General features: G+C 39.2%; 1 protein-coding gene across 2 annotated transcripts in view; it reads left to right on the top strand.

Moving 5' to 3' along the window:
* LOC306860989 (PR domain zinc finger protein 5-like) overlaps positions 1–15,016 on the top strand; it is a 93,473-nt gene that overhangs the window by 55,487 nt on the left and 22,970 nt on the right. For both annotated transcript variants that reach the window (XR_013783437.1, XM_079403033.1), the window contains one exon: positions 13,837–13,922. Coding sequence is in view for 1 of the 2 variants with exons in the window: in XM_079403033.1 (XP_079259159.1) it covers positions 13,837–13,922 (86 nt within the window). In the remaining variant the exon portion in view is untranslated. The remainder of the gene's footprint in view (positions 1–13,836; positions 13,923–15,016) is intronic.

The raw sequence follows: 15,016 nt of genomic DNA, 5'->3' as shown, positions 1-15,016 counted from the left end.
TGCCTTCTGTGTGAACGCAAACACGCCCCGGCATTAATTTTGGGATCGATCCCGGGTTGGGGACCTAGTAACATTGCCAGGTTCAGTCCCGGAACAAGCTCTTAGTGAACAAAAGCCAGAACCAAGACTGATGACGCGCATTATCATGCAACTCATTTACCAGGTGTTTTGAAGGCAGATCAATGTTCCCGACGAAAAAAATATGTGCAAACTGTAATGAAGCAGAGATCATTCGCCAGTTAGTGGAATGGTACGCGTTGCATTACACATCACATCCTAATGTCACGTGTCTTTAGATTCTGGAAAATCACTAGCAGTGTGAATGAAACGATTACGGGACAAATCACGGCTCACATTATCCGTGTATTTCCCGGAATAGCTGTGTGAAAGAAGCTTTAGAGAACTGGGTCAGGGAGGTACTACACCAATATAGTTGGATTGCAATCCATTTAAAACAGCAGGATTGTGAGTTTCCACACTCCGCCCATGGGCCGCTCACTGACCACTTGATGGATGCCGCACACAATAATCACAATAGCTTTATTAAAATCCAGTCTGATTCCATTCTAATAGGCTGGCCTTACATAATTTCCGCTGGTCAGGATGCACCGGGCACAGGTTGTAATCAGTCCACTTGAAAACAAAGTCGTGTTTACAGGATACTGGTCTTAGAATAAGCATTTCTCAGGAAAAACTGATCCCAGGATTTGTCACAGATTGCGAGGTTCATGGCGTGAAATCTCTGAAAGGTATTTCTTAGTTTAGTCATACAACATATTCCACATTGTCAGACAAATGTTCGTAAAGTAGTCAGAGCTTACTACTTCTGGACACAAAGTTTAAACACAATTTCCGATCATTTATGCAATGTTGTGTGGAAAGCCATACGCAGAGATTGCTATAAACGACTGATTTATAAATAAACTAAGCCCTAAATAACACTTGAAACAAAACAAGTTGTGATGTGTTTCCTGTACAACAACTTGCTACTTAATAGCATCCATTTGTTTAAATCTGGCTAGTCACGACTTCAAAACTCAAGAGACACTGACAACAATTGTAACGTTACTGCCAATGAATTGATTGAATGTTTAATATTAAACGGTTTAATTGCCATAGTCATGCAGCTGATTAATATAGTGATGCAACTTTGAAATGGTTTCAAAATGTTAACGGGTGCAAACATTTGCTGCAATAAACTTTTGCTATTTGAATTGTTGGTGCTATGTTTTTGGGAAATACAGGAAATCATTGTTGCTGACAACAGAATTGGCAACCATTGTTGGAGAACGATAGTTATGGAAACTGCACTCCTGGTCAGTCAGACGATCTCTTCCTGTCAAAATGGGCCATTCTTGCCCAGAACAAGCTCCACAGTGAACCAGACATTGTCGATGAAACGCTAAAAGTTTTTCACTTGATTTAGGACAGGGTTTCACTTGATTTCCATCTGATAAATGGTTTCACGCAACAATTATATCTTGAGGAGACAAAGTGGTACTATCTCAGGGCTGGAGTGACATGTTTATGGTGCTCAGATGTGGAAGGATAGTCGTATGAAATGTTACAGCACAGCTGTAGGAAGTTCTGCACATGTATCTAGTAATGCTAATGGAAGCCAAGGCACACGCGTATGTGTTTGTAGTGATGGGTAATTCTTTGGGATGTTCTCGCTGCAGGAGCCTGTGTCCTCACAGTAGTCTAACAGCGCATACTTAGACAATCACACACACACACACACACACACTGTCCGCCCACATCTGGAAAGTGAAACCCATCCAGTCCAGTAAGACTATGTATGTGTGTGATATAAACATCTCTACTGAGCTGCCTACCGCTGGAACCAAACAACAGAAGAAGAGCAGCTTTTTCCACTTGAATGAAATTCAGATTCAAGATGTGTTTGGGAAATATTTTTCCTCAGTTACTGTGTCTGCCACTGTTGATTGATTTGACGACAGCGCTGTAAGTAGGACTATGCAAAACTATGCTTTTTTTTTGGAGAGTTGTTTGAATTAGGGGCTTCCAGAGTTTTTCATGCTAGGAAAAATAATGGTCAATCTCAACCCACCAAAAATGTAAAGTGAATTATTAGAAGAAAGAGAACACACACACACATTCTCTTTCAAATTTTTCATTTTTCTTTAATTTAATCATATTTATAATTTCCTTTTATTTAAAAAAAATTAATATGTCCTTGTCACTGGGTAGGCCTACTTTTCAATTGCATTGCATTGCTATAAGACTTATTGTGAGCCATATATACAGTCCTGCTTGAAAGTTTGTGAACCCCTTGCAGAAAATGTGAGTAATTTTAACAAAACGAGAGAGATCATACAAAATGCATGTTATTTTTTATTTAGTACTGTCCTGAATAATATATTTTACATAAAAGATGATTACATTTAGTCCCCAATCTGGTATAGTAATATAACCCCATTCAAAAGTTTATGAACCCTTGGTTCTTAAGTGTGTGGTTACCTGGATGATCTACAACTGTTTTTTGTTTTGTGATGGTTGTTCATGAGTCCCTTGTTTGTTCTGAGCAGTTAAACTGAGCACTGTTCTTCAGAAAAATCCTCCAGGTCCTGCAAATTGTTCAGTGTTCCAGCATCTTTTGCATATTTGAACCCTTTCCAGCAGTAACTGTATGATTTTGAGATCCATCTTTTCACACTGAGGATGATTGAGCGACTCAAATACAACTATTAAAAAAGGTTCAAACGTTCACTGATGCTCCAGAAGGAAATACGATGCATTAAAGGGGGGTGAAAACTTTTTGAATTTGAAGATCAAGGTAAATTGTACTTAATTTGTTTTCCGGGAAACATGCTAGTATCATCTGTTGCTTCCGAAGGGCAGTACTAAATGAAAAATAAATTATATTTCTACAAAATAAGAACAATTTGGACATCATCCTGTTCAAAAGTTTTCACCCCCCCGTTATCATTATAGGATGGACGTGTACACACACTTCCAACACACATTTATGTTCAACTTGTAAAATGAATTTTGCATCGGATGACCCCTTTAAGTAAAGTGTTACCATTATTTTTTTTTTGCCTTGTTAGTGGCACAGCAAGTATAAGCAGGCGTATGACTTTGAAGTACTGTAATGATGCACTGATGTAGAAATTGCAGTTCAGTACATGAATCATATGTTGAATCAGTAGAAGTAGGTCAGGATTCATCAAACTGTTTAACATATAATTATGCTGCTTGAGGATAATGTCCAAAGTAGACACATCAGAAGTGTTTTGGGAGCCGTTCACACAGCTGGACGTAACAGAATGGAACGAAACTCCTGTAAACATTAGTGAGATGCTGAATAGTGGCGAAATTCAATGCTACGGCCAATGAATTAATTACATTTTTTTAATATTAAATGGTTTAATTACCATAATAATGGAGCTTTAAAGTGATTAATTTAACAATGCAACTTCTTTGAAAGAGTTTCAAGATGTGTAGGTAATAATTGCAATTGTACCTATTGAGGCTTGTTCACAAAATGAATGTTTTGGCACAAAAATTCGGTGCAATAAACTTTTTCATTTGAATGAACAGCTGTTAAATCATCTATTCAGACGGGCACAAATATTTAATTTTCCATCAGTGTGACAGATTTTATTTAATGTTTTTGCCCTGCAAAAAAAAAAAAAAAAGCTGGCCAACTAAGCAAGACACTTAATTCATATAATTTAAATCACCTTCAGCCAAAAATAATGACCATCCTGACACATCTCAGTGTGTGTTCGACTGCATGCGTGTACATGTACTGAACACAGCGCATACATGGTAAAGTTTAAGCCTGTGTGGCGGCCGCAGCATTAGTTGTGGAGGTCTGTCAGTAATCACCAGGTCAAGTGTGAAGTGATTGGGTGCGTCTGTGACTGATCAAAGTCAATCACTTATCGGTCAAAACCGATCAATATTGTATTACCGCACCGTTCCAGTCTGCTGGTCCATACCCGGCGGCATTCAGGCCTACATTTCCAGTCCGTGTGTGTATGAATGTGTTAACCTGCTATAAATGTTGGAATGAGAAAGAGGAAGCCAGAATGGACTGTGTGATGGACAGGCCTAATGTCTTTCATACTGAAGGCCCTGAGCTACAAAGATCTCCCCGTAACACCAGTACAATGCTCGGCATGTGACAGGGACAACCATCTGTTCACCAGACACACACACACACTCACACGAGGGGGGTGCCAAACGGATCGATTAGCAGACGGGGGTGTCTGGGGCCACAGGGGACCGCCGGGGATCTGGAAAGAAAGCAGAGACACTCAGGTCACACAAAGACAGTGTCGCATTACAGCACATGCTAAATCAGTTAGCAGCTTTTCCGCTCATGCACACACACCAGGAACTCGAATAGTGATCCTTTCGATAAATCAAAATAGCAAGTAGATTTTCACAGTTTTGGAAGAAGATACATGAACTCACCGCCACAGCACTAAAGTCTTTTGCGGTATTTTTTAGCATGATATTATATGGATGCTTACAAGCCCATGTCAGAAGAGACCACCCTGATGCATATTGTGATGTTCACTACATATGGCTCAGGTGCTGCTTGTGCTTTTTTTTGGATAAGGACAGTACAAAAAGCATTATACCAGCCAGAAAAAAAATAAAGAAAAATATGCATTGTACATAAAGAGTATAGCATATGCTAATTTGCATCACGGGCCCCTAGTGAGGCCCCTAGGGAAATTTTTTTCATTTTTAAATTAAAGATATGTATACAGTATAATATGCATTTATATTTATTAAATGCATTGGTGTACTAAGTTTGTTATCAACCAACATTAGATTGTATATCTTCCATGTATCTCTCTTCATCTAAAACATGAAAGGGCTTAACAGATTATCATTACTGACTAGAATTTTAATATCAGTGCAGCACTTAATTAAATTAAATCAAATAACAATTGTCCCCATTAAAATAATAATAATTATATAATTAATTAATAAATACATACACACATACAATGCTGTAATTTATCTAAAATACATTTAAGTATACTTTAAATCCGTGAACATATTTACTAACATATCACTTAAGACTTACTGATATCAAATTTTATTTAGAGTATTTCTTTGATGCACAATGCACAATTAATTAATATTAAGCCTAAAATGTGTTTTAATGTCACTATTGATGAGGATTGTGTGACCTCTGTCTTTAAATGCAAGATATTTTAAGTATACCTGAAGTATACTTGCAATAGTTCCACTTTAGCACAATCAAATATGCTTCAGTATATCTTTACTTGGACTTCAGCATATTTCTGCACAATTAATGTCAATTAAGCACAACATTAGTTGTTCCAATTTAGTTGTTACCAGTTAAGTAACAACTACTTACATAATACAGATGTATTTGTAGTATAATTAGCACAAAATAAATGTATTTTAAATTACTTTTTCACTAGGGACAACTCACACTCTTAGGGACATTCACACAAGACATTTTTGCATTCGAAAATAACTTTAACGCAAACTGAACAGAATGAAGGCTCTTTTAAAAACTATGAACACCCCTGCACACTATTTAGTGGATGCTGCTCTCACATCAGAGTTCAACCCAGCGCTCAGTGTAGACCAGCATCCTAAGGGAAGGAGTCGCCACGTATTGGAGACTCCTTTTATAAGACAATATTGCATCAGACCATGGAAGAGGATGCAGAACTTCAGCCAGGAACGGTCCTCCTCAATACCATCTGCTCGTGAGAGCACAGGCTCTTTTTGTCTTGAGCTAATCCCTGTTTTACAGACCTGACAGATGCTCAAATAGCTCCATCCAGGGTCCAGACTCAACACTATCTCGCTGGATCCCTCTTCTAATGTCTTCTACAGGGACCTAAGACAAGCTCTAACCCAATACCCTACTTGTTACATAAATTACGGATCTCCTCCTGATGCACCCGGGAACATCTGTGAAGTACATTGCTTGTTTGTCAACATGCTGACCTGTAAACCGACACCAACGTTCTTCATGAAAGTTTCAAATTGGCATCAAGCCATGCAAGACACATCAACTTGACTGCAACGGATGTAGTGGTGATAAATAGCTTTACAGGGTGAGGATGCTTCCTGATGGCAAAAATACACACCCAAATACAGACCAAAACCAAAGGAGAAAACCACTTGATCTTGAGAGACTGATGGGGATGTGATACGTGGTTTTGAGATGCAGCTGTGAAGACCAGTTTCAAGATTTGTCCTAAAATCATTTATAAAAATGCTTTGGAGGATGTGGAAGGCGCCATTTTTCCATTACGAAGAGCTTGTTGGACTACATGGGTTTTGCACTGTGCATTGCATCCAGATTTTGGAAGTACTAGGGAAGCTTGTCACCATCAAATCAGCACCACAACGTCTCCTTTGCAACGTCTCGGCAGACTCGTTTGGAGAGCGCTCTCATGTTTAATGAACATCTTACATGTGCATTCCCCCTGAAGCTGAGCTAATTAACCTTATTATTCAAAGGGCAGCAAAAAGTTTTCCTCACCAATCTCTTCGTTTATCTAATTAATCTACGTACGACTTTTTGAATCCAACAGTTATTCCCTCAAGAGGCTGCATTAACAAGAAGGCGAATTAGAAACTGGATTGTTGCACAATCAGGACACACAGGAACACAGAAATTGGCATCTCTCTGAAGACAGTGTCTTATTAAGTTATGTTTTGCCATTTCACGTTTCTCTGTGGGGCTGCCCCAATTGCCAGGCGCATTACTTATTCCGAAGGGAGTCATTCTCCATCCAGAAAACCCTTATTTCATTAGCCCAGAAAGGCCCATAATGAGAATAGAGCTTTGTTTCGCGTGCCTGGGTTTCTCTCTGCTTCCTGCTGGTGACGGCTGGATCTCACGGTTCTGTGAGCCTGATATTTTACGTCTTTTCCGAAATAATTTCTATACGACATGCCAAAGCAACAGAAGCTGTGCCAGTGAGTTGACTTTTATCTCTCGCTGTTCCAGTTATATGGAGATTTTTATGCTGGAAATTATTGTGCTGACATCATGCAGAACTTGATTTGTACGCTACGTAGTCTTGATTTTAGAAATAAATCAGTCAGACCACAATTCATAATATATAATGCACAGTGTACTTATTCTCTGCTTGGTTGAAAGGGTTACTATAGGTGACATAAAGTAAAGTATCTGTAAAATCTGTATGATCACACACATATATATAGTTACATATATTATATACAGCTATATTTGCATACAGTATACTAATGTAAAGCGCTAGATCCTATAGGAAAAATATTTTGTTGCAAAATGTAACTTTATTACTGTATGTTGTTCTTTGAATATTGGCACTGAAATTAATAAGGCGTCATTTACATGTGCTGCAGACACCCATGTGAAACAGGCCATAATCTATGGAGAGATGTCCCATTTTCATTTATTGCAAATTCAACAAGATTATTTAAAGTATGACACTGTCTGATCACACTTTATATTGTAGTGTCCGTGATGTAATTACACTCAAGAAATTACACAAAATCAGTGCATCTTTTTTGGTATTTTTTTTTCCTTTGGGGGGTGAGGGGGGGTTGGGGGATTAATAAATAAAATGAGAAATCAATGTAATTCTTTGGAATGGCTTTAAATGTGCTAAACTGTGCAGAGAGTACAACATTGTTATTGGAATAAGGCATTTTTTTAAGACTAAAGAAAATATACAGCTACATTCTCTACTGAAACCTGTCAATAATGTTATTATCTTGGCATATTGCTATAGGTGTTTGCAGTTCATGGTTATATTAAGAAATTTGGATGATTTATGATCAAAATAATATGGACATTTTTTTGTACATTTATTTTGCATGATAAACAGTTTTCATATCGCTATAGTGATATCCAGTGTGCATTTTATATCCTGAAGAAAAAAGACTTGAGGACCATTTCATTTTTGAGTATTATTTTTTTGCTGTTATATGGTATTTATTAATATTTTGAATTAGCTTTTATTTTGATATTTTTCCGTTTTCATGCTCATTTTATTTTAGGTTTGAGTAATTTTGTATTTTTTTTTGTTTTATTTTAATATTTCATAAAGGTTTTAATCAAATATTTCTCTATTTTGTTTCAGCTTTTTTTTCAGTTGATTTTTAATAACTTTAATTTTAGTTAACTATGACAACACTAAGACATTATTGTGCTAAATTATCTTAATGTATAATATATTGACCTTGCAATGCAATTTTCATATTATGTTAATTAGTAGCATTTTTCCGACTAAACAAAATCAGAAGTACTGAATTGGGCCTCCAGTGCATCGGTGTTTGTTACCTCACACTGCTGGATTGTAGCGCTGCAATCATAACCGCTCTGCTATCTGCAACCAGGATCAGCTTTATCTAAAGCAGACCCACGTGTTTGTCCACTCTCTGATTGACAGCTTGTCACTCCTCCTTTGTGCTGATAATGAGCGTGCTCAGATAGCATCTCTCCCATTCAGCCCAGCGACGCTTTGATCCGCGGAGGGGCGGGGCTTAACCGGCTCCACCCACTGCAGGTCACTGCGGTTCAAGATGGTGGAGATAGAGACACAAAAACCCTGTGTGTTTGGTTTTACGTTTCTGGAGAGGAAGACTGGCAATCTAAAGATACACGAAGTATTGATTTGGAAATCCTGTTTTATATTTTAGATTCCTTGTGGACACGTTATTCCAGACTTCATGTAGTCAAAGATCAAAAAGCATATATCTAGACCCTCTATGGGCCAAATCGTAAATATATGTATTCCCATTCATAAAGATTAAAGACTGCTCTGTTTGCATAAATACATATCTGAATGAAATATCAATATGCAGCTGTATCCATGTATCCAGTCAAGCTGTACTTGATCTTGGGCTAAAAAAGGGATTTGTGATCAAAAACGCGGAACACATTTTTACAAAAGATATCCAGCCTGAAGGTGCAGTGTTGAAACCCTCAAAGTAAGTCATCTAATCCGTCTCATTTTGCTGGTTCTGTGCATGACACAGTTACTTTCTGCATTCAATCCCGCAACATATTGGATCCTTTAATATTATGCAGATTCCTGTGTCCTGTGCCAGGTTCACCGTTCCAAAGCCGAATTATGCCTGGCATCAAAACATTCTTGATCCAAAGAGGCAGAAGATTCCAGTTTTTCCAAGCTTTGATTCCAGTGGTGCAGAACCTTAGGAGTGACGATGAAGCCATAATGTGCCTTGATCACCAATTAGAGCGTTCATTTTCCAATGAAACTGTCCTGGCACTGCTGCTCGGATGGGGATCAGTGGCGTTCTTTCAAAACCAACTGACTTGAGAAATGACGCAACGGACTATGTTACGAAAAAAGCAAATAAACATGCCACATCACAGTATGTTTACCAGTCTAGCTCCTAGTTTTGAGTATGGAACCAAATAACTGAATTAAGTGCCATCATTGGCTTTGCTGTCATGGTCAGATCTTATGTATGTGTGTATATTATGATGGAACAACCATCTCTCTTCATATCAGTGCCACCTCGTTCCTTTTATTGCTGTCAGTGGTGTTTTGTCATCAGCTCCGTGAGAGCACCAAAGGGCTTTAAGAGTCTAATTACCTGAAATTCAAAGTCGTGGCCACTGCCTTTTGGAAAACTGACCTCTGTTTGATGCTCTCACAGCATATTGCTGTGGTCCAGCACTGTATGTGTCATGAGGTGTAAAACGTTTCTCTTCTTCTCCGGCCATTGATTATTAATTCTATAACGTCATTTTAAGGACTCTAATTAAAACCATGACCAACACATTGCTGAAAAATCTGTTGCACACAATCTACTATATGTCTTCTGTATTCTGTTTGATAGTTCATACTTTTTAGCAAGTGAAAGGCATTTTAGTATAACAAATGTAAAAAAAAAAAAAAAAATTGTCCTCCCTCAGCTTGTGGTTCACGTGTCTTTATGGTGTGATTTTTTTTATTTCATTTTATTTTTTTTATGAAGTAAATAAGAATGGCTTTTTATCTTGTTAGTAATATTTGAAGATTATCACTTACTAGACCAAAGCAATTTTACTTGATTATCCGTACATCTTTTTATTTTCATGTTGAAAAATGAGTATCAAATATGATCATCAGGCTTTTAAGGAATATTTATTTGTTCATCTCTTAATTATCTTTGCATTGCATTGTATTATGTTTTTTTTTCAGAGTGGTGGTCATATAGCTGAATATGCAAATATCATCTTACTGAGATGTAGAGTGACAACAGATGGCGCCGCTGATGGCAGCTAATGTGCGTTGCTCCTCAGTGTTTGTATTGTTTTTGTTTGTTTTTCCTGTTTTTTGTTTTTCAAATAAGATCAGTTTTACCAGGGATGATCTGCTGAACATTCGGCAGAACACACCACAAAATCTTCTACCGGTTTTTGATTTTTCGGACGTTTTGCTGGACATTGTAGTTGGCGGAGCCGTAGCTCTGGTCAAACGCTACAGGAGGCGCAGACGGGGAAAGAGAGCCGGCGCGCTCGTGAAACTTCGTCAGCGCGGATTTAGAACGGCGTTACCTAGCATCCATCTGGCGAATCTCCGCTCTCTACCCAACAAAACGGACGAACTCCTTTTGCTCTCCCGGACAAACAAGGACTTTTCTAACTCTGCTGCTCTGTGTTTCACGGAAACCTGGTTGAATGGCGACATACCGGACAGCGCGATTCATCTGCCCAATTACCAGCTGATCAGAGCAGATCGGGACACAGAATCAACGGGGAAATCGCGCGGCGGCGGGACATGCTTTTACATCAATGAGAGGTGGTGTACAGATGTAACTGTGTTAAAGAAGATGTGCTGTTCAGATCTAGAAGCGCTCTTCGTTAACTGCAAGCCGTTCTATTCGCCGCGGGAGTTCTGCTCGTTCATTCTCGTGAGTGTTTACATTCCACCGCAAGCGCACGTGAGCACAGCTCTACAGAAACTCGCTGATCTGATCACAGAGAGTGAACAACAACACCCGGACTCTGTTTTAATCATTCTCGGGGACTTTAATAAAGCAAATCTCTCCCGTGAACTGCCAAAATACAGACAGCACATCACATGCCCCACCAGAGACAGTAATATATTGGATCACTGTTACACAACAATAAAGGACGCATATCACTCGGTTCCACGAGCAGCTTTAGGACTCTCTGATCACTGTTTGGTTCATCTTATTCCATCCTACAGGCAGAAACTTAAGTCTGCAAAGCCTGTATTAAGATCTGTTAAAAGATGGACTAACGAAACAGAGCGGGATTTACAAGCCTGTTTCGACCTGACTGATTGGACTGTTTTTGAAGCTGCGGCAAATGACCTGGACGAGCTCACAGAGACTGTAACATCTTATATCAGTTTCTGTGAGGACATGTGCATTCCTACCAGGGCTCATCTATTCTACAACAATGACAAACCATGGTTCACTGCCAAACTCAGACAGCTCCGTCAGGCCAAAGAAGATGCTCACAGAAAGGGGGATAATGTATTGTACAAACAGGCCAAATACACACTGGAAAAGGAGATCAGAGTGGCAAAGAGGAATTATTCTGACAAGCTCAGGAACAAATTCTCTTCCAGTGATCCGGCTTCAGTGTGGTTAGGATTGAAGGACATGACCAGTTACAAAACACCACCCCCCAGCACTCTGGAGAATCAACACCTGGCAGACGACTTAAACGAGTTCTTTTGTCGTTTTGAACGATCACCCCACACCCGCCCAGAACACCCCTCCACACAACCATTCACACCTCCAGCAACCCCTCTCTCCCCCACACCTACAATTCAAATCAGCGAAGATGATGTGTGCCAGGTCTTCAGGAAGAACAAAAGAAGGAAAGCACCTGGTCCAGATGGTGTGTCACCAGCCTGCCTAAAAATCTGTGCTGAGCAGCTGGCCCCCATCTTCACACAGATCTTCAATAGATCACTGGAGCTGTGTGAAGTCCCCTCATGCTTCAAACGCTCCACCATCATCCCCGTCCCAAAGAAACACAAAATTACTGGACTTAATGACTACAGACCTGTGGCCCTAACGTCTGTAGCCATGAAATCATTCGAAAGACTGGTTCTGGCTCATCTGAAGGACATCACTGGACCCTTACTGGACCCCCTGCAGTTTGCCTACAGAGCAAACAGGTCTGTGGCTGATGCAGTCAACATGGGACTGCACTTCATCCTGCAGCATCTGGACAGACCAGGGACTTATGTGAGGATCCTGTTTGTGGACTTCAGCTCTGCTTTTAACACCATTATCCCGGAAACCCTTCAAAATAAACTAACTCAGCTCTCCGTCCCCACCTCCGTCTGCCAGTGGATCAACAGCTTCCTGACAGACAGACAGCAGTTAGTAAAGCTTGGCAAATTCACATCCAGCACTCGAACCATCAGCACTGGAGCTCCTCAGGGCTGCGTACTCTCCCCACTGCTCTTCTCCCTCTACACCAACGACTGCACATCTAAAGACCCCTCTGTCAAGCTCCTGAAGTTCGCAGACGACACCACACTGATCGGCCTCATCCAGGACGGTGACGAGTCTGCTTACAGACAGGAGGTTAAGGAGCTGGCTGTCTGGTGCAGTCTCAACAACCTGGAGCTTAACACGCTCAAAACTGTGGAGATGATCGTGGACTTCAGGAGAAACCCCCCTGCTCTCCCCCCACTCACCATCATGAACAGCACTGTGACTGCAGTGGAGTCATTCAGATTCCTGGGCACCACCATCTCTCAGGACCTGAAGTGGGATATTCACATTGACTCCATTGTCAGGAAGGCCCAGCAGAGGTTGTACTTTCTTTGCCATCTGAGGAAGTTCAACCTGCCACAGGACTTACTGAAACAGTTCTACTCTGCCATCATTGAATCCATCCTCTGCACCTCAATAACTGTCTGGTTCAGCTCAGCTACCAAATCTGACCTCAGAAGACTACGGAGGGTAGTCCGGACTGCTGAGCGAATCATTGGTACAACCCTCCCCACTCTCCAAGAACTGTACTTATCCAGAGTGAGCAAAAAGGCTGGTAAAATCACTCTGGACCCCTCACATCCAGCACACAACCTCTTTGAACTGTTACCATCTGGTCGACGCTACAGAGCTCTGTGCACCAGAACGACCAGACACAGGAACAGTTTCTTCCCTCAGTCAATGCATCTCATGAACACTCAATAAATAAACGTAGAACACACAACTAATACATTATCCATTCACCACACTCACTTATTTTATTTTTATTTTCTCATTTCTAATTTGCACATACTTGACCTGTACATACATAGTCGCCTATATTATATATTATGTATTTTTTATTTTATTTATTTATTTTTTTTTTTTGCTGCTTTGTACATTGGTTATTGGCTATTTCCTGTTATTTTGTTTCATTACCTGTGTCCTGTCCTGTTACTGTCTTTCTGTTGCACTGTGGAGCTTCTGTCACTATAACAAATTCCTTGTATGTGTAAACATACTTGGCCAATAAAGCTCATTCTGATTCTGATTCTGATTCAGATATTTATATGCATTTTATGTAAGTAGTCTGATATATTGTTTTAAAGAACTCATTGATTTACATTACATAATATCAATTTTATCTTTTTTTTCACCATATAGATATCAGCTCAAATTGCATATTTACTTTGGGCCTCTGGATAAAATTGAGGAGTTTTTTTCCTCCTTGAGATTGAGCTCCATATTCTCACTATATCATATTATATAAGCCTGATGTATCAAATATGATACAAAACATGAAACATTTGCTTTTTTAAAGCATTTGAGAAAAACAAAATGATGGATGTGTATCAGAAAGTTGTGTGACAGTCTGATGTTTGTTGTGTTTGTCTTCAGGTGAGCGGCCATATCAGTGCCCATACTGTGACAAGGCCTTCAGCAAGAACGACGGCCTTAAAATGCACATACGCACACACACTCGGGTAAGACTGCATACATACATGCACACATTAATTTGCAATGTTCATTAAAAATAATAGTGTGAATGTAGCCTAACTAAAAAAGCTATATACTAGGGTCTAAATACACGAGTGAGTTTTCTCTATATCCAATGGAAATCCTTTCCGCCACATAATCTGTAGATTCAGAACATTGGCAAGGTTCCATGGATGTTAAAGGCTCCTTGTGGAACCATACATGCTAATAAAAAAACAACATTATTTTATAGAGTGTATAATGCATCAGATTCCCATTTTTTCCAGCAGCCTTGTTACAAAAGTATTTTTCCATTCATTTTTTTTTTCTCCTATAGGGATCTCAAAAACGTATGTGTTAAAAGAGTTATAAACCATGAACCAAAAACCAGTTAGCTACGAGGTAAATCATAACATTACAAATGTTGATTTGAAACAAACAAGTGGGAAAAAAAACCTACAATGACATGAAGCACTGTGAATGACATAATCAAAATAAAAACAATGGAGAAATGTAAAACTATATAAATAGAAACACCATATTTTATGTTTATTGCAAAATATGTTCAAAGTTCAAATGTATTTCTAAAGCACTGAATAAAACAACAATGTTGACCATAGTGCTGTACAAACAATAGAGCCATTAGCAGAGGGAATCATTTGAAAAATCATAACCATAGAGTGGGAAAAACATTATTTGATCCCCTGCTGATTTTGTACGGTTGCCCACTGACAAAGAAATTATCAGTCTATCATTTTAATGGTAGGTTTATTTGAACAGTGAGAGATGGAATAACAACAAAAAAATCCAGAAAAACACATTTCAAAAAAGTAATAAATTGATTTGCATTTTAATGGGTCAAATATGTATTTGATCCCTTTTCAATCAGCAAGATTTCTGGCTACCTGGTGTCTTTTATACAGGTAAGGAGCTGAGATTAGGAGCACTCTCTTAAAGGGAGTTACTTGTATAAAAGACACGTGTCCACAGAAGCAATCAATCAATCAGATTCTAAACTCTCCACCATAGCCAAGATCAAAGAGCTGTCCAAGGATGCCAGGGACAAGATTGTAGACCTACACAAGGCTGGAATGGGCTACAA

The sequence above is a fragment of the Barbus barbus genome (genome assembly GCF_936440315.1).
Source record: "Barbus barbus genome assembly, chromosome: 41".
Taxonomy (NCBI): domain Eukaryota; kingdom Metazoa; phylum Chordata; class Actinopteri; order Cypriniformes; family Cyprinidae; genus Barbus; species Barbus barbus.
This window is presented reverse-complemented; position numbering and strand designations above follow the sequence as displayed.